Genomic DNA, 21,462 nt, shown 5'->3' with positions numbered 1-21,462 from the left:
AACCTTGATTTTTCAGGCGTTTTTTGTGGACAGATTGGTGGCGTGGGTGCTCTTTTCTATTTTTAGTCCAAGCTTGGTGGCACGACTTCCTGTGAGGACCCTTGCCATGGAATGCTTGGCTTGGGTCAGTTCTTTGTAAGCAGCCATACAGTTTACATACACTTCGTACTGGTCATATTTTTTGGGCGTCTGGAACGGATTTACATTATTTCTTATGGGAAAATTCGTTTCGCAATACAAATTTTCGCCTTAAGAACTCGCCTCCAGAACCGATTAAATCCGTTTCCCGAGGTTCCATTGTATACACTATATGGCCAAAAGTTTGTGGTTACCTGACCCTCACACTCATATGTGCCCATATTTAGATTCATTCCCCCTTTGCTGATTTTATAACCTCCACTCTTCTGGGAAAGCTTTCTGGAGAAAGGTGTGGTGATTTGTGGTCATTCAGACACAAGTGCATTAGTGAGGTCAGAGGTAAAGAGGCTTGGGGCTCAGTCAACATCCAGGTCATTCCAAAGGTGTTCACTAAGCTTGAGGTCAAGGCTCTGTGCTGGACACTCCAGTTCTTCCACTACAACCTCAGCAAAACATGCCTTAATGGAGCTTGCTGTCTTGCTGGAACATGTTTGAGCCTCTTGGCTCCAGTGAAGTGAACTAATTCAACAATCCAATAATGGTTCAGGTCTGCAAACATTTGGCCATATAGTGTTTTTTTTTTAGTTATTTAGAAAATATATGTTTTTAAAGCTGTAATTATTTGTTATATAAACTATAACAACATAGGGATTTTTACCTTTATGCCGTGCCAGATATCGTCCCAGTACGATGATTAAGCACAGAGTGACAAACACAACAACAGCAACTACTCCTCCAATCAGAGCATGATCTGGACCATGCTGTCCCAGAGCATTAGGATCTACAGAAAGAGAGAGAAAACGAGAAAGAAAGAGAGAGAGAGAGAGAGAGAGAGAGAGAGAGAGATTTTTTTAGAGTAAAGAAATAGAGATATAGAACTAGTTGGAAAAAAGGGAATTATTTAAAATCCCTGAGGAACAAAGTTCTAAACAAGAGTAGAAAAAAATAAATGCATGAATATTTTTAGTAGGTGAATAAAAACAGATACTCTTATCCATCCACTGAAGAGACAGGATGAAGTAAATGTTATTTACTCCTCTGACAGTTTTGCCGGTCTCGCTTTGCAACGACCAAGAATGTGATTTGAACATAGGATTTGGATCTGAAATGATGAATGAAAACAAACAGCACTCTAACACTCAGCTGTGTGTTGCGTGGCTTTAGAGCGCGAGTGAGCACAAAGCAGAGAAAAGACAAGAATAATAACATCTTTAACAAGATCAAGGTCAGCTGATTGTGATAGGGCAGGTATCTGCGTACCAAAATGACAGACTAAACACACTGCATGCCTAAATGAAAGCTTCTCTATAGAAGCAAAAAAAAAAAATTCAATGTCTTGTAGCACTAGTGGAAAAGCTCTTGGTGTAACATGGAACAATTTTAAAAGGTTATCAAAGTGTGGCAAAGCTTTTATTATAATATAATTTTATTTTACACAAGCTATGTCATAAAGTAACTGTTTAGATAAGAAAGATTGTATGTGTTTACAATCATAGACACACAGAAAGAAATTGACATTACTGTGACATTCTTATCGCATGTATTTGTTATTAATAGATGGATATATTACCTGCTACAATTATTTAATAATAATAATAATAATAATAATAATAATAATTATATTATTATTATTATTATTATTATTATTATTAATAATACTATTAATAATAATAATAATTATTATTATTATTAATAATAATAATAATAATAATAGAAGAAGAAGAAAAAGAAATGGTATAACAACTGACCTTGGAAACAATTGTGTTAAAAAGATGACAATTTCTTTTCTAACTACAAAGCTCTGTTTAAGCATTGGAATATACAAATTTTGCTATAAACTTGTCATTGATTTACAGCCAACAGACTTAATAATAGAGCAATAAAACAACTCTAAACATATTTATAGTAAAGTACTGTAGTAACATTTACAATAAAATAACACAATTCATCTGGCTGATGCTTTTAATAAAGGGACTGATGCAAAGATACAGCTGAGCTGAAGGTTACGAGTCTTGCTCAAGGAGTTTTTTATATTATGTAAGCTATTGCAAGTTCTGTAATGTATTAAGAGTAGAAAAACTAGTAATCCTCTTAGCCAGCAAAAAGTATCCGCTAATGGGAGTCTTTACCACGCAGATAATAAAACAGGTGCAAAAATATCAGTTCAACAGCCCATGAACAATAGTGTGGACGAGGAATGAAGGCTGGTTATAAATGGGAGTTATTATCACAGTAGGGAGTTATTAAGAATAAAATTCAAAGATGTAGCTGCATTACATTAGTCTTGCCTTTTTCTCTCTCTCTTGCCGCTCATTTTTAACCCCCCATTTTCTTTCCAATTTGATCATTGGTCAATTCCTTTCGAATGTCACTGTGTGAAGGTTAACATGTGCTTCCTTTGAGACATGTGAAGCATCTTTTCGAACCTGTGCTCATGCTACATAGAGGAAAGTGCTGAGAGCCCTCGTCTGAGAATCACAGACTTCCACGATTGACCAATTTCACTCAATTCAATTCTATTCTATGTAAAAGGGTGACAAAGGTGAACTGTGCCTAGGAAAATCTCCATGAGACAATATGGACTCAAAAAGGAACTCATCCTCATCTAAGTAACACCAGTGACTGTAAATAATTTCCTTTCGATAACTCTGTCAGGGGGCAGAAACATCCAAAGTTCTCTCCCAGCTATGTATGGCTGAGGTATTACTGGCTGAACATCTGTAAAATAGTGTCTATAGTGTGTACATCCTCCTTGTTTACCTACAGAAAAAGCCGTCCCGGTTTAGCATACCCACTTTGTCATATCAGATAACATCCATCTCAAGGGCACTTACACCTGCGTTAAAGTCATTCGCATACCCGCGTGTTTGAGAGTGATATCTCAGTAGTGACGAGGACAGGGACAGGCACCTCATGCATGTGCTTCGGGGTTGTCATAATTGGATATCTTCAGTGCTTGCTCTATTTATATCAGCAGCCAATGAGGCCAGCATGATGAGAGCCTTCCTGGGGCAAGTATATTGACATGGCAAACTCTTTGTGGAGCCCAGCAGATGATAACGATATGAAAAGTAATTTCTACAGCCAGGCAGATTGATATGACCAACGCAGGGCATTTCATTATGTCCTGCTCTGTTTAGGGGAATTGGCAGTTAAAGCAGGAAATGTGCTAGTTTAATATATGAATCTCTACCTCTGTGCATATCCATCTGTGTCTGAATGCTTCGACCAATCAGTGATGGTTTTCATAGCTGTGGTGGGCTTGGCTTAGCTGTGCAATGCGTTCTTCTTCTTTTTGAGCATGTTACTGTTATGCATGTTGAACAATGGTATGGTCCGAGGCATTTCATGTGCATTCTGGGCACATGAGGAGGCACAGCAAAAACAATGGGACATGTTGTGGCCACAAAATGCACTTCCAATGATTAAGATTTAATTAAATAAAGCTGAAGCTCATCACACGAACTGTACCTTTTACCACATACTACATGTGCTCCATGTGAACTGCTGTGAAATGGTGGAAATGGTCAGAAATTTAAAGAAACTGAAAATGCTAAAAGCTAAAGCTTGTAAATTAAGACACAGAAGTCATGTGTTGTTAACCAAGTTGCCGGATCTGTGACAAATTCTGCACAAAAGATAAGTAAAACAGCCAAATCAACAGACCTAGACGAAATGTTACTGACGAAAACCGAGCTTTACTAATTGCGCAACTTTACTATAATTAAAACAATTGTGTGAAGAGAAGAAAGTTGCCCATGTACTGTGCACATAAACTATGCTTTGATTTTGTACATAACATTCATAATCAGGCTTTTCAGACACAATAAATTCTCACTGTATCTAAAACCCAGACCTTCTCCCATCTAGGCCTTCATGTCTCTAGGCCTGTGTGACTATATGTTTTAAAAGTTGAATGAATTTAAATTGTAAATTTCTGACTCCTGGCCCGTGGCATAGCAAGTGCTTCCTTTCCAGAGGGAAGACACAAACAGCGAACTAAAACACGCTGACGTGAAGCAAAACATCAGTGAGAACCTGAGCCACCATTTCACTCTTTCCCTAGAAGGAGAGTTCAAGGTTAAGCTGAATATTTATGCCACATTGTAATTCAGCACCTGAAGAGCAAGGATTGTGCTATCTAGGATTACCCGTGCAGTCGTCCAGGATTAACGTTGCATCTGTGATGTGTTCGGATGAATGCCGCAGTTAGAAACGTATACACACGAATAACCAATGTGTGTGTGCGTGCGTGTGTGTGTGTGTGTGTGAGACCCTGTGCTGATCTTCTTTCCTTAGGTGAGCTATCGAGTGTTTCTGATGAGAAAGTGCTGAGCCGCAGAGCCTCACCTACTGAGCACAATAAAACACTTATTAACATGCAGAAAGGGACACTCCCATTCTCCCTCTGATGAACACACGCATGTCTATAAACTCTCAGGTGACCAGTGATGTGTTACTCGATATAAGGGTATAGAAGATCACGGTTGGTTGCATGTAGTCAAAACACTACCTTATCTCTGTTTAAAAGTCAATGCGAAAGTCAAACTGAAGCCTAACATTTCTGCCATATCTGTTGTTGCCTATATGAAATATGAGCACACAATCTTATAAATAGTTTAGCAGGATTGCTTTGGCTAGGTTCTTCCATGGGTATGTTTCAGGATGGTAACAGAGACCAAACAAAATAACTATCTGACTAAAACACTGGAACGGAAAGACCAACTTTTTTAGAACTTAGGTGCTGGATATAATAATTTTGTGATAAAACACTGGACTTTAATCTTCTCTCTGCAATGCCACAGAGCTAGCAGTATAGTTAAAGCTGGCTGTATCTGTTGCTGTGCTCTATTATGCTCTACAGAATTTAGACAGTTTGTCGTGCAATATTTGCAGCAGTAATACTTTAAAATCGTTGATTTAATCTCAAAAGTCCTGTCAATAGTTATGCAAGGAATTTTGAATGTGTTCAGATATTAAGGATGCTAGCATGTGTTTTAATTTATTGGGCTCTTCTTTTAGATTATGCCGATCAACTGTGTGAGTTCATATCTCTGGGTCCCCCTGCACTCCCTCCCTAAAACTAACAATCAAGCAACCAAGCAAACAAACAAACAAATATCTGGGATAGAAAATACAGACTGAAGAAGCAGTGATACAGGGTTTCTGAAGTGTAATGAAAATAAAATGACTAATGGAATGTATGTCTATATAAAGAGAAGACTGCATTAAAGTAGATAGGATACCTGATGGTAAATATTACTGCATGAATAGTCCTAATTGTAATGATCACAAATGTGGCTTAACTTAATAATATGGCTTTTACCCTCATTCTACAGCTTGATACAATTCTAATATCCTAAATAAATAAATAAATAAATAAATAATTATGACATTTCAGAAGAAGCAAGAGAGGACTGATGAAATGACCATTTAATAAAATCATTAAAGCCCATATTTTTTTGCTTGGAGTTTGGAGGTGCATTAATGGGAAGAGGTATGTTCTGGATAGAAGAGGCCCAGGGGATGCTATTTGTATTCCAGCACACTCAACCGTGAGTCATCAGAGGGATTTAACATCTGAAGCATCAGAGATCATACACTCTTCACCCATTCCCTCCCGAAATAAATAGAAAAACAGACATGCATGGACATAGAAAAATAAACTAGCGCTAGCCACCAGAGTGATTTACGTCAGAGGATATCAAAGATTGATTTAAAAAATGAATGCATCAGGGACCGTGTTCGCACCCTGGGTGGCGTAATTAATAGATGACAGTCTTTAATATAGGTTAAACATCATGCATGGTCTGAAGAGAGATGGAATAATTTAACCCATATAGGAACGTAGCAAAACCAAGCAATATCTCTATGATCCTAGATCTAGGGTGTTACACCAAGTGTAATCAATATACATGACTCTCAGTGAATCTACAGACTGAAAACAACATCAAATAAAAGAAAAGAATATCTAGCTTATGTGTTATCTTTTCCCGGTTGTTGGTCAATGATGAGAAAGTAAGGATGCAAAGAAAGTTCATATCATCGCTTTTACATAAAACATACATAACATTTCGAATGAGATTACAAAATTACAGTCTAATTCCAAACATGATGAGGCACTGACAAAATTAAGATTGAAAATATAGTGTTCATTCCGGAGAATTACTTAATGTGACGCCTGCTATTAAAGCATAATGGACAGAAGGACTATTAGCCTTGACTTCTATTCAGCCACCAGTTTGAATTATTTCCTTTTTCATCCTTTGCCTATTTTAAAGTCTGGCTATAATTCATTGAACTAATGTGACTTAATATCGTAGGTCATCAGTAACTACTGTATACTGCCAGATTTAGTGAAGACCTTTGCATTACATTTTAATTCCCTCTGTACTCCACTGCGTTTGGAACAGTGGGCAGAGATAGCACTCTATAGCTGTCTCCATAATAATCCTCTCTGGAGAAACATGACAGCCAACTTTTCCATACCTCTTTTAAGCAAAGCTGTTTTTTTAGCATTGTCCTTTTGTGGAACCTCAGAGGAGCCATTTTTCCCCCTACTGTGCCACTTTGTTCTGCCCTTCTGTCAGGAACAGTGGAAAACTGAACTAAATCAATACCGCAGCTAAAATCCCTAATTCCTTACTGAGGATAAAAGCATTACATTTTCAAAGGTGTACTCTGAGTTGCTTGACCTCTCTTATTTTCTTTAGGAAGCCATGTGAAATCACCCAAATCCACAGAGTGAAGTCAAAGCTGTTGTGTTTAAGCTGTAGGAAGAGTGCAAAGGCCTGGTCTTCCATCTGACCAGTCAGTACAGGACCTGTGTAATGGACCCCAATGCACTCGCATACATATGTATAGTGCTCACCTGAGCTGTAGAGATAGTAGAGAAAAGGAGGACAAGGCACCATGTAGAGTCCTAATTGGATGAGCAAAGCTCTCCAAGGTGAGCCATTCTGCCAGCCACTGAGGAACAAAATGCTTGAACTTGCAAATGGCGCTCAGAGGATTCCTCATTTGTTTGTGTCTCACTGGGAGCAGAGCCCATGAACAAGGGCGCGTCCAGCCTGCTGCTGTCAGCCCATTACACCCCTGTTGAGCATGCATGCTGTGTGCTCACTGAATATCCGCTCAGAGCACAAAGATGCATATGTTTCTCCCTTATTTGGAGGTGGAACACTGGCCATGAGGAAACTGTTTGATTTAATCACTCAACCCCAAAATTAACACTTTAAAACTGCTTCACAAAACCAACAAAACTCCCCCCATCGGTCTGAGGTCAATTTGATTGATAGGTCTGTCTCTACCCAAGCCTGTAATAAGACATGGGCGACATAGTGACATAGCAGTTTTGTCTCCAGGCCACAGATTTGATCCTGAACTTGTGTGAAGGTTCTCTAAATGCTCTCCTTTTGTATGTGTGGCTTTCCTCTCTCCCCAAAACATGCCGATAGTTGAACTGACTTGATAAATTGTCCCTAGATTTCCAGTGTGTGTGTGTGTGTGTGTGTGTGTGGTATCTTGCAGTACACCCACCTAGGGTGTATTCCCATTATACACACATATACACACACACAAACACATTCCCACAGAGTGATGGCTTGTCATCATTTTAAGTGGAAGGGCTAAATAACTTTACACTTGGGCTGATTTTTATAACATACATATATATGCATATACATAAGTCAAGTCTGAATCTCTTCCAAATAACAAGTACAGTGAACAGAATAACTACATTCCTCCATCAGAAATCCCAGGTTTTAGGTTCTGTGGTCCTGTCATGTAATGTTTTATTTGATTGGACAATGCTTGCTAAATGTATTTACTTCTAGTTTCTTTAAAGTCATTTTGAAGAATCAGTGACTGGGAAAGTACCAAGATCATGTTAAGCACAATCTACCTAGATCATGTTTATCACAGATTATTATCACGTATTTCAGATATGCCTTCTCAATGACTACCGATGACATGTTATTTATGTGTCCGCCAACCCCTATGCACAAAAAAAACCCTGATGTGTAATCTACAGACTGGGCTAGATAGAAATCAGAGTCAGTTTCACTTCATACCATTCTGTTTACATTAGTTATGTCTAATGGCAAGTCCAAAACAATCAAAAATAATAATCTCAAATAAAATATTGCAAAAGTCCAGTATAATCACTTTTAAGTCACTTGATAATAGCAAATAGGAGAATATAGGTGTGGAAAAAGCCATTTTTATGCACTTTTCCCTTTAAAGAGAGCTCTTACCTAGCCATTAAAACCATCTGCCACTGTGTGTACATATACAGTACTAAATTCAGATTTATGCAGGAGTTTGATGACACACTGCTGCTCTCTAGTTAGCCCAAGGTCTGTAGTTTCGCAGGAAACAAATTGAATCCTTTTCACATTAAAATTTGATGGTTTTAAGACATTTGGGATTTTATTCACCAGCAGAATGTTGGGTTGACGAGGTTAACAAAGGATATAAATCCTGTTATTAAAGTGCTTTATTATGTCGTTTTTTCTGTTTGTAGTGTAAACACTTAAAAAGTTTCATAAATTCTTCCTTTGCAGCTATGTCATCTAGTAAAATAAATTTAAAAAATAATAATAAACAGTGCATGGCAAAAATAAACAGCACCAAATTTGACAACTTGAAATTTTTTGTTGCAATTACACAGCTTTTCAACAGTGTTTTGTTTTTTCCTCTTATATTTTCTGTCTTATTATATCCCTGGCTTGTAGACCCGAAGCTTGCCCTCCCTGAATGAGATGGATTTGCACTTTCTCTTCTGCCCACCCTGAGACAAAAGGCATGACCAATCACTATGTCTGTGGAAGTGCCTCAGTGGGATGATAACGCTGTGGGGGTGTGAGATAGGGCGGACACGCACTGATTATGAAAAGTGAGCTGTAAATATTTAAAAAATTCCCTGAAACCCAAGAACTTTATTCAACCTTTCAGCTTCATAAGGTCACGGCTAATTTGCAAGCCATAAAAATGCATTTGGCAGATTTAACGCGGATGAGAGCTGCTCTGATGACATCGTTTGGGCCCGGCGCTTCTGTGCGGAAGAGTTATTATGCTCATTAAGCCCGACTGCCCGCTGCTGAAATCCCACCATTGATCGCAGACGCTGAGATGGGCGGCTAATGCACCGAGGGAAATAAGTGCAGTTAACACTCTAGACCTTTTATGGTACAGCGGCTATAAAGGCCTGCTTGGCTATGCAGGCTAGAGACTGGTAGACTGAAAGAAATAGCTAAAATGGCATAACATGCCTGAGAATGAAGTACAAAGAACCTTGGCTTAACATGAAAACAGCAGAAAGAGAGATAGTTTAGTGCTAAATGATGCAATATCAGTTGCCGAAAGTAATTTCTACCAGTGCATGCCCAGAGTCTGACGCAAACCAGCTGCCAAACCTACAGAGTTTCGGGGTTAGTCGGAAGCCATTCTGCCTGCTGCTCAGTGCCTCATGTGCAACTCAATAAATAGGAAGACTTTCAAACGACCCCAGGCAGAGGCCAAAGGGAGAACATGTAATGTCTGTTATAAATCATAGAAATCTATATATACCATGCTTAAAAAACAAAATAATGAGACAGCAGTGGGATTTGTGTTTCACATAATGATACAAATTCTGTTACGTATCACTACATATCAGAGAAGCTGGAAGGGTTGTGAGGTCCACAGTTCCTATGGATTCAGACCCAGCCTGTGATGTTATACCTCCTAGCCAGCAGAGGTCTCCCTCTTATGAATTCTAGCTTACCATTTCCAGTCTACTTCCTGTTTTCAGACAATATAAAGTCTAAAGCACATTCCAAAACTCCTTGATTATTTGATCCTACCTTCTTTAGCCTGTGATCAGTTTGATGTACCGGTTCTTAAAATGTAGTGAGACAAATCAAGCAGAGAGGAGACAAAAGGATTCTAGAGTGAGGATACACTGATTTTTCTTGTAGCATGTGACATAAGCCTATGGTATATGGTAAATGGTCCACTCCCTCAAAAAATGTCAATGAATAATAATATAAGAAGAAACACCAATGCCAAATAAATATTCTTTATTACAAAAAAAATAAAAAATAAAAAACTTCGGATAAAAGCTTATTTTTATAAATATATCTATGTTTCTATTCTTCTTCCATTTAAAGGTGCTACTAAGAAGCAAGGACAGGGAGGAAACACTCTTTCCAAACCCAGCATGTGTGGAAGGTGTGAGCCATGTTTATGCTAAATGGCATTACTGTGCATTGATCTTTGCCTTGCCTATTGTTTGGATTTATTCTCTGATTTGGAAAATGTTTTACCCTTGCTACTATTGTGATTTCGGAGCCATCGGGGTTTTCCAACACACCATCATTCCATTTCCAGTACCATACTGTAGATGTAAATATTATGCGATGCAGAATGAGTGGTTCATGTGATAGGCACATGAGCTGAATGTCGACAAAGAGCTCTACAGAACAGGAAAAACACTGGCAAAGAACACCAAAATGGAGGCAGGACAAAACACTGGTTAGCACAAACATGTAACAAAAGGTACACTATATTGCCAAATGTTTTGGGATGTCTGCCTTTACATGAACATGAATGTAATATGGAGTTGGCCAGTCTTTTACAGCTAGAACAACTTCTGGGAAGGCTTTCCACAAGGTTTAGGAGTGTGTTTATAGGAATTTTTGACCATTCCTCTAGAAGTGCATTTGTGAGGTCAGGCACTGATGTTGGACGAGAAGGTCTGGCTCACAGTCTCCGCTCTAATTCATCCCAAAGGTGTTCTATGGGGTTGAGGTCAGGACTCTGTGCAGGCCAGTCCAGTTCCTCCACACCAAACTCACTCATCCATGTCTTTATGGACCTTGCTTTGTGCACTGGTGTGCAGTCATGTTGGAACAGGAAGGGGTCATCCCCAAACTGTTCCCACAAAGTTGGGAGCATGAAATTGTCCAAAATGTCTTGGTATGAAGCTGAAGCATTAAGAGTTCCTTTCACTGGAACCAAGGGGCCGAGCCCAACCCCTGAAAAACAACCCCTGAATTCAATGATTTGGAGGGGTGTCCCAAAACCTTTGGCAATATAGTGTAGGTAATAGACTTCTGGTCCTAAAAAGAAGACAATGTAGGAGTGTTGGAAATTATAGAAGTCAGAGACAGGGATTTAGATGTGAGAAAGAGGAAGTGGTGGAAGGACGGTGGGGTTACTGTACCTCTCTGACCGGTGACCGCAGAGTTGGGCTTGAAGCCTAATGAATCTGTAGTGTCTGGGAGGATGGCTACAGGGGGAGGAGTTGTGGATGGAGAGGGTGTAGTGGGGGCATCTGGTCAGTGGAACACATCACGCAAACAAATGCACAGGGATGGACACAGACATAAACACAATAAATAAATAAAAAAAATAATAAAATAAACTAAGCAAAAACAAAACATTGACATAGCAATGGAACATATGCAACAGAAATGTTTTATCTTGAATACATCATGCAAATTAAACGTACGGAACGTATATCATAATGATGGATAAATTATGATAAACAAAATCAGATTAAAGATCATTCTGGGACAAATATTGATTACATCTCATAATTCTAATATGTTATTAAACCTATCAAGCCACAGGGCTGTGAAAAACTGAACAGTGCACTGCACAATGATGATAGAAAGCAGATGCAGTCCAAATCAAATGCAAACACTCTTGGTCATAGTAACAGAAGTAATGGTGGTAATAAGTAGTGTGGTAGTGTAGTTAAAGTAGCCGTAGTAGCAGCAGCAGTAATGTAGTGTGGTAGAAGTAGTAGTAGTATTAGTAACAGCAGCAGCAGCAGTATCATATTAGTAGTTGATGTAGTGGTGTAGTAGTAGTATAATAGTAGCAGTAATGTAGTATCAGTAGATGATGTAGTAGAAGTAATAGTAGTAGTAATTGTAAGAGAAGCAGCAGCAGTAGTAGTACTAGTTGTAGATGTAGTAGTGTAGTAGTAGCAGAACTAAAAAGTAGTAAGAGAAGCAGCAGCAGTAGTAGCACTAGTTGTAGATGTAGTAGTGTAGTAGTAGCAGAATTAAAAGTAGTAAGAGAAGCAGCAGTAGTGTAGTACTAGTTGTAGATGTAGTAGTGTAGAAGTAGCAGCAGCAGTAGTAGTAGTAGTACTAGTTGTAGATGTAGTAGTGTAGTAGTAGCAGTAGTAAAAAGTAGTAAGAGAAGCAGTAGTAGTAGTAGTACTAGTTGTAGATGTAGTAGTGTAGTAGTAGCTGCAGCAGTAGTAGTAGTAGTAGTACTAGTTGTAGATGTAGTAGTGTAGTAGTAGCAGAATTAAAAGTAGTAAGAGAAGCAGCAGTAGTGTAGTACTAGTTGTAGATGTAGTAGTGTAGAAGTAGCAGCAGCAGTAGTAGTAGTAGTACTAGTTGTAGATGTAGTAGTGTAGTAGTAGCAGTAGTAAAAAGTAGTAAGAGAAGCAGTAGTAGTAGTAGTACTAGTTGTAGATGTAGTAGTGTAGTAGTAGCTGCAGCAGTAGTAGTAGTAGTAGTACTAGTTGTAGATGTAGTAGTAGCAGTAGTAAAAAGTAGTAAGGGAAGCAGTAGTAGTAGTAGTACTAGTTGTAGATGTAGTTGTGTAGTAACAGCAGCAGTAGTAGTACTGTAGTAGTTGCAGCAGTAGAAGTAGTAGTACTAGTTGTAGATGTAGTAGTGTAGTAGTAGCTGCAGCAGTAGTAGTAGTAGTAGTACTAGTTGTAGATGTAGTAGTAGCAGTAGTAAAAAGTAGTAAGGGAAGCAGTAGTAGTAGTAGTACTAGTTGTAGATGTAGTTGTGTAGTAACAGCAGCAGTAGTAGTACTGTAGTAGTTGCAGCAGTAGAAGTAGTAGTACTAGTTGTAGATGTAGTAGTGTAGTAGTAGCTGCAGCAGTAGTAGTAGTAGTAGTACTAGTTGTAGATGTAGTAGTAGCAGTAGTAAAAAGTAGTAAGGGAAGCAGTAGTAGTAGTAGTACTAGTTGTAGATGTAGTTGTGTAGTAACAGCAGCAGTAGTAGTACTGTAGTAGTTGCAGCAGTAGAAGTAGTAGTACTAGTTGTAGATGTAGTAGTGTAGTAGTAGCTTCAGCAGTAGTAGTAGTAGTAGTACTAGTTGTAGATGTAGTAGTAGCAGTAGTAAAAAGTAGTAAGAGAAGCAGCAGTAGTAGTACTAGTTGTAGATGTAGTAGTGTAGTAGTAGCAGCAGCAGTAGTAGTAGTACTAGCTGTAGATGTAGTAGTAGCAGTAGTAAAAAGTAGTAAGCGAAGCAGTAGTAGTACTGTAGTAGTTGCAGCAGTAGAAGTAGTAGTACTAGTTGTAGATGTAGTAGTGTAGTAGTAGCAGCAGCAGTAGCAGTAATACTAGTTGTAGATGTAGTAGTAGCAGTAGTAAAAAGTAGTAAGAGAAGCAGCAGTAGTAGTAGTACTAGTTGTAGATGTAGTTGTGTAGTAACAGCAGCAGCAGTAGTAGTAGTTGCAGCAGTAGAAGTAGTAGTACTAGTTGTAGATGTAGTAGTGTAGTAGTAGCAGCAGCAGCAGCAGCAGTAGTGTAGGTTGAAATCATTACTTCAGTGACAGTTCCAGTAGTCTGGATAAATGTTAACTTGTCCAGTCTACAAATGTCACATAATTAAGCAAAATCGCACAAGAGTGCTGTTCACTACAGCAGCATGACTGCAAGTGTGATATTGGTTTTATATAACAGTTTTATAAACAAGAATTTAATATTGAGTAAATGACATTTCAGACACAACATTGCCAAATATTTTCCACAGACAAGCAGAGTAAAACAAACAGAAAACTGTACCAGTGCTGTTACATTAAATATCACCACAATTGGATTGCTGCTTGTCCAATAAAATTATTGGACTGGAGCTACCAGTTAAACGGCTAAAACTTTTAGAATTGCCGATAAGAACAGGGTAGATTGGTCAATGCTGTTCTGCTATGTCCTGTTAAAAAAAAAAGTCAAAGTAAAGTTCATGCCAATCAAGTTTAACTAAATATCGCCTTGTGCTACAGCTGAAATTGACTGACCCTGGCTTTTAAAATGGCAGGTCGCATTCAGGATTTTCTTAATCCTGAATCTACCCCGGCAGCCTGTTTCAGTCAGGACACACAGCCCTTAGAAATGTGTTTGGCCTGCTGATAAAGTTGGACGAAAGCTGATAAGGTGAATCACCAGTCTGCTCTTTCTCTAATGAGTCTGCTCTTTCAAACACACACTCTGTTCTCACAGGAGCAACACGGTTCTCATGTCTTTCAGGAGCTGTTGTGAGAACATGAGGTTGAAATGAAGCATTTGCAACTTCCCTTGAACAGGACAGTTTAGACGAAGGAATGCATTAGAATAATTTCATTTCGTCTGTGTGGTGAATAAGAACATAATTTATTTTGGCCATGAGTTGCTCTTTACCAAAAAGTCTGTTATCTAACTTTGAGAAACCTTTCTCAGCTATTGCAGTAGCTACTGTATACTCCACATTTTTCTACTTGTTTGTGTGACTTATTAAAGACAGCACTCAAACAGGAGAATTTCCTAGCCTGTAATAATGCAGAAAATGTACAAATATTAGAGAATGTCCTTCTCCCATGTGCTGGTATTAACAAACACGAAGGTGTACATAGTATATTGAAAGGTGCAGCACAAAATGTGACTAGATGTGGCTGCAAAATGTGCTCACTTCTAAAAAAAAAAAAAAAACAAGTTAATGCTCTTTGAATCAATATGACCTATGTCTAGGGTTACTCTAATGAAAACACTGGCATGACAAAATAATCTACTTTGTTTTTGATACACTACATTGCAAAAAGTTTTGGGACATCTGCCTTTACATGCACATGAATGTAATATGGAGTTGTCCCGCCTTTTGCATCTATAACAGCTTCAACTCTTCTGGGAAGGCTTTCCACAAGGTTTAGGAGTGTGTTTATATTCAGGAATTTTTGACCATTCCACTAGAAGCGCATTTGTGAGGTCAGGCACTGATGTTAGACGGGAAGGCCTGGCTCGCAGTCTCCGCTCTAATTCATCCCAAAGGTGTTCTATGGGGTTGAGGTCAGGACTCTGTGCAGGCCAGTCAAGTTCCTCCACTCACTCATCCATGTCTTTATGGACCTTGCTTTGGTCACTGGTGTGCAGTCATGCTGGAACAGGAAGGGGTCATCCCCAAACTGTTCCCACAAAGTTGGGAGCATGAAATTGTCCAAAATGTCTTGGTTAAAGCTGAACCATTAAGAGTTCATTTCACTGGGGCCGAGCCCAACACCTGAATTCAATGATTTGGAGGGGTGTCCCAAAACTTTTGGCAATATAGTGTATGTATGTGTATATATTTCTAGGAATTGCTGAAAAAAATGTAGGCAAATAAAAAATGTATCCACCATTTGTACAGGAAAAACATATACCTGGCTTTATTACTCCCAAACGCTGCACAAAGATGCCGCTACTACTACGTTACTACAATAGATTGAATGGAATATACTTCCTATTTATTCACACTTTTTTGTGCTGACATCCTCCCTCAAATGCGTATGCATGATGGAAAGAAGCACATTCAGTGTTTTTTACTTGCACAGCACATAAACTGCATGTTCAGACTTGTATGCCAATTTGGAGGTTATTTTACACCCTAATTTTGCTTGAAAATTGGTGCACACTGCTTAGTATGTCTGGCCCTCAGTCCCAATGCACTCCAACCTAGGGTTTTATACATATTATATAAACAGTATTTGAATAATTGTGCTTGGGCTTATCACTGAAGAAAGGTGACAGTTAACAGTAACGTACAGTACTGCCTAGGTGCCTTTTATGATCTGTATGATATCCAGTTAGCTTATTATTCTTACAGGAAGTTGTCAGGCTTTATAGTGGGAACATCATTAAGATCTTTGGTTATCTGTGTCCTCATATTGCTCTGACATTTCTACTGTCCCCCTGCGGGGACCTCTACATTGTACCCTTTGCGCTCATTAAATCTCCATCAGAATCTCACAAACACGAAAGAACAGAGAAATGTGTTCAAAAGGAGCAGCTCTCGTAGCCTGGGTTGGATGGAGATTTTGTGTATTGTTGCTTTTGTCTTTGTTCCCTTACTGTGAACCTACAGCATGTGATGATACAAAGAGAAGAGATTGAAATTTGAAGCATTTCTTCATATATTTAAAAATCAATAGATAATAAATGACCTGGCTTTCAAAAACCTGTACACCATGTACAGCAAAGGCAAGGTATCAAGTGTTCTGTATGCACAAGATGTGGTCATTCTCTGCCCACTGAGCTCAAACTACACGATTTGGTTATTAAAGTATTTTGCAAAGTTGGAATGGGTTTTCTACAGTAATAACCTCTAAACGCTGTTCTAAATGTGCTAGCTTTAGAATCAGGGTCTGTGGAAAACAACAAGGTCACTTTGCAATCGATTTCAAAGCATCAGACAATAAAACATATTCTAATGTATGGGATGGGTTTTTATGGACACAGCGTGGTATGGGAGAATTTTTAAAAAAGATCTAAAAAAGCATCAGACACCTGCAGGGGTGAAAACACGTATTTCTGTACATCGCACTAGTCTCTTTTTAACCTTTTTAACACTCACCGTACACAAAGAGTACATATTCAGCATGGTTGGTACCCAGATGATTGCTGGCTTCACAGCGATAGGTGCCATTGTCCGTTTTATTTAAGGATATGAAAGTGAGATCTCTGCCGTCAACAATCACACGGTCCAAGTCTGGCAGTTTGCCTCCATCTTTCGTCCATTTCACCGGGTCGGGCCTGAGAAACGTGGCAAAAATGAACAAACGGTTTGTTTTAAAAACTGATTTTGGAACCTCCTATGGGAATGAGATGTCTGTACAGTAACTAGTATAAAGTGTCCTTCAAAGGAGAACGCATATAGAGTTGCATATAATAATAATAATAATAATAATAATAATAATAATAATAATAATAATAATACTATATAAGTGCGATAGACTTACGAGGGGTTTCCGTTAGACACACATTCCAGTTTGAGAACATCTCCTTCTTGTGGAAGTGCTTGAGAATGCCTGATCTCCACCCGAGGGGCATCTGCATGGACAGACAGCTTCTTAGCCAACAAAAAGAAGCCCACTGTACAGATATATCCATAACAACAACCATGTTCTACACCCGGAACGTAAAGTATAACTGTAACAATTAATCTTTAGTGGTTTTTGCAGATCATTAGTAATTACTGTCTAACTGCAGGGCTGCCGAGAAAATCGCACTACAATAATTGATTGTGATTTGTTTTTCTGTGCAGGTCAATTCAAGAACAGCAGAAATTCTGCATCAGACAGAATGATGCATGAGGGAAAATGAGGGAAAACAAGGCTGTAATGCTAATTTGGAAGTGAATTTTCAAAAGACAGATGTGTGGAAAGGTAATGATGATGGTAAGCATGGTATAATTCATGTTGGGGTCATGTTCCCAGCACTTTATATGACCTTCACAATTTTACATTAACGTTTACGCCATTTAGCGGACAGCCTTATCCAGAGCGGCTCACAGAAGTGACCCGTGTTTCTGCAGAGAATTAATTTTATATCCACCAATTCTGGAAATCAGTTACAAAACCTTTCTAAAAATATTACTTTCATCCCATTGATAGTGTTAGTGTTGTAATAAATTTTCTTCTTTATGATTTCTGCTCTTCTCTAATATATAAATGAACAGCATGGGGCCCCTGAGTGGCGTAACAGAAAAAAACTTCCCCCTGTTATTTGGATGATCATGATTTTGAATCCCGATTATCCATTGCCCGGAAGTCAGGGAAGTAAAATTTGCCGTGTTCTCTGGGTGTTAAAGACGGCCAGTGTCAATCACAGTAAAAATCATGGGTGCCAGTTCAACACGCCATCCGAGTGTGTTACGCTGTCACGTTGCATGAGTTTACAAACATTAGATGACTTTATATTTTTCAGAAGAAGCATGTGTTGGCCTTCACTCCTCCTGGTTGGTAGCTGACATGTGATTGGGAGAGCTGGCTTGTGGGTGGAAATTGGCTGGAGCGTTTATCAGGTTTCTTTTCAGGTTTTTATCCACACTTATTTTTTTAATGCTTGTGACACATACACCAACCATCCGTAACATTATGACCACAGTAGCTCGTCTGTTGGATCGGATCACACAGGCCAGCCTTCGCTCCCCACGTACATCAATGAGCCTTGACCACCCATGACCCTGTCACCGGTTCACCACTGTTCCTTCCTTGGACCACTTTTGATAGATACTGACCACTGCAGACCGGGAACACCCCACAAGAGCTGCAGTTTTGGAGATGCTCTGATCCAGTGGTCTAGCCATCACAATTTGGTCCTTCATCAAACTCGCTCAAATCCTTACGCTTGTCCATTTTTCCTGCTTCTAACAAATCAACTTTGAGGACTTCTTGCTGCCTAATATATCCCACCCACTAACAGGTGCCATGATGAGGCGATCATCAGTGTTATTCACTTCACCTGGCACTGGTCATAATGTTATGCCTGATCAGTGTATGAAAATGATTTTGACACTTATTCTAATACAGTGACAAAATCACACTATTAATTTATTTAGAGAAAACTATACTCATGATGTCATGATGAATGATACCAAAAACCAGAGCTATGAATCTAGTAACAATAAACGTTTAAAGAGAAATAAAATAAAGCAAAATATGGTGAGAGAATGTTTACTTTTGTAATTAAACAGAATTAGACTTAAAGACTATGGTACATTTCTGTACACTGCAAAACATTTTAAGCTGGATCAACAAAAGTTCACCTGCTGCCTTAAAAACATGGATAAAATCAACTGAAGATAAGCTTTGCTTTAACTAGCGAAGAGTCGGGACAAGGGATTACTTTACGTTACAAACATAAACTTTAGTTCTATATCCAAAACTTGTCATGACAATTGGAATTTAAGTGACTTAAAGAAACAAGTTCACATAATTTAATCAGGCTATGATGTTTACAGTGTAGTAGGCGAATCTGTAAATGATCTCTTTAACTAGAGTAAGATAACACATTTGTTATATGGATAAAGACAAAATATAAAAAAAATAAAGTTAAATATTACAAAGAAGCAAATATGACAAAACGGATGAAAAGCTACTGAAAAATCATCTAACTAATAGACCTTCAGATCGTAGAGAAATAAAATAATGAAAGCTATAATAATGGAAATAAAAAAATAAATGAAAGGCTCAGGTTTATTCTAGGACAAGACTTACAGTGCACTTCCAGCACCTCGGTTGTTTGCTGTGGGATAGCCCGAAGTGCCTCGTGGACCACTTTACATGTGTAGGCCACACCGTCATCGTTCCTGTCCACCTGAAGCTGCACCGAGCTCCGGACCGTGAACGTCTTCCCGCTGGCATTAACCTCTTTGGCCCCTGCACAACAGCATACAGGGAAATGTTTTACATATATACACTTCATCATAAATAAAACATGTATAACTGTGGTGCTCTTCATGTCAAGAGAAGCTGTTTAAATGAACAGACAACTATTGTATCTATGAGAATATGACAGGTATTTGTTTATTTAATGCATAATAATTAGTGGCAGTAATTAACAACATTAGCAGCAGGGTGACAGCTGATGTACTCAATATCACAGTTTCAATATTTCTTTATAATCAACTCAGTCTCACACTTTATACAAGATGGATCTCAATATCTTCACTCTTGGCAGAGGACAGTAATATTTCTTCCCCCATTCTTTTTAAAAGGCAAAATGATACAACAATAATCTATCTGTATAAAAAAACATTAATGATTAAATAAATATGCATATACACCAATCAGGCATAACATTATGGCCACCTGCCTAATATTGTGTTGGTCTCCCTTTTGCTGCCAAAACAGCCCTGACCCGTCCTGCACTGTGTATTCTGACACCTTTCTATCAGAACCAGCATTAACTTCTTCAGCAATATGAGCAACAGTAGCTCGTCTGTTGGATCCCCACGTGCATCAGTGAGCCTTGACCATCCATGACCCTGTCGCCGGTTCACCACTGTTCCTTCCTTGGACCACTTTTGATAAATACTGACCACTGCAGACCGGGAACACCCCACAAGAGCTGCAGTTTTGGAGATGCTCTGATCCAGTGGTCTAGCCATCACAATTTGTCCCTTCATCAAACTCGCTCAAATTCTTACACTTGTCCATTTTTCCTGCTTCTAACATCAACTTTGAGGACAAAATGTTGACTTGCTGCCTAATATATCCCACCCACTAACAGTTGCCATGATGAGGAGATACTCAGTCTTATTCACTTTACCTAGCACTGCTGACCATTTTATACCTGATCAGCATACCATATATATATATATATATATACATATATTTATATATATATATATATATATATATATATATATTTATATTTATATATATCATAAAATTGTATTTAATTTTTTATTATATAAAAATCATGTTAACATACTCAACCTAAGAACACCGTTCTTCAGGAAGCTTCTCTGATTTTTTTGAAAAACCAGATTTCAATATCTGCACCATATTCCTAATCAGAGTTCTTGCCACTGAAGAATAAACGAAGCCATTTGATGAACAGAGACGCTGGAGCAGATTTGGGCAGAATACTAAAATGTCTCAAAAACTAAACCAATCTAACAGTTTGCTTGCTTAACTTCAGATTCCATTTGATCATTCGGCTGTCCGTACAAAGCATTCAGAATGAACTACATGTAAATTTAAATGTAAGTTTTTACTGAATTCAAATTAAAGTGATGGGATCTTTCCTGAATGTCAGAGTATTCCTGTGGCTCATGAGCCTGTTTGTATGTCAGGTATCTATCTGTCTGTCTGTCGCTTACAAACTGTCAATCAACCTGATAAGCTCTAATCAGCTTTGCCCATTAGGACAAAATCTCTTTTATTATGTAAAATTCAAAAGATAAACATTGTTTAGCTTTCACAAAATGATGCTGCTATATTGCTATATAGGAGCATATTGTTTAAGACCTAAAGCTAAAATGACGATAGAAATGAACATAGAATTAACAAGAGGACATTCCTCTCTACGTTGTAAAAGGATGCCACATATTACGTCATGTATGTGTGCATGTATTAATGTGTTTTTAGTAGCTGTACTCCATCTCATCTTCTTGTTGAAAGTCAAGAAAGTGTTTTAATGCAATATTCACAGCTACTCACAAGACTATCATGTACTTCATATAAGAATATGTAAGAGTATATAAGAGTATAGATTTTTCCATGATTCAAGATTTTTCTTTAGATCATCATGCTTTTTGCATTTTCCACTAGCAGGCCTCTGCTTACATTCTAA

At 38.4% G+C, this 21,462-nt stretch overlaps 1 protein-coding gene across 3 annotated transcripts in view; it reads right to left on the bottom strand.

The window, feature by feature from the left end:
- The window catches only part of cadm2a (cell adhesion molecule 2a), a 357,471-nt gene that overhangs the window by 6,681 nt on the left and 329,328 nt on the right, over positions 1-21,462 (bottom strand). For 2 of the 3 annotated variants that reach the window (XM_058411807.1, XM_058411808.1), the window contains 5 exons: positions 19,380-19,541; positions 17,121-17,211; positions 16,736-16,914; positions 11,345-11,455; positions 797-919 (listed from right to left, as the gene is read on the bottom strand). In XM_058411807.1, the coding sequence (XP_058267790.1) occupies positions 797-919; positions 11,345-11,455; positions 16,736-16,914; positions 17,121-17,211; positions 19,380-19,541 (666 nt within the window). The remainder of the gene's footprint in view (positions 1-796; positions 920-11,344; positions 11,456-16,735; positions 16,915-17,120; positions 17,212-19,379; positions 19,542-21,462) is intronic. The other variant, XM_058411809.1, reaches the window with a different exon arrangement.

The sequence above is a fragment of the Hemibagrus wyckioides genome, linkage group LG16 (genome assembly GCF_019097595.1).
Source record: "Hemibagrus wyckioides isolate EC202008001 linkage group LG16, SWU_Hwy_1.0, whole genome shotgun sequence".
NCBI classification, from domain to species: domain Eukaryota; kingdom Metazoa; phylum Chordata; class Actinopteri; order Siluriformes; family Bagridae; genus Hemibagrus; species Hemibagrus wyckioides.
The sequence above is the reverse complement of the archived record's forward strand: the minus strand, read 5'-3'. Positions and strand labels throughout refer to the sequence as shown.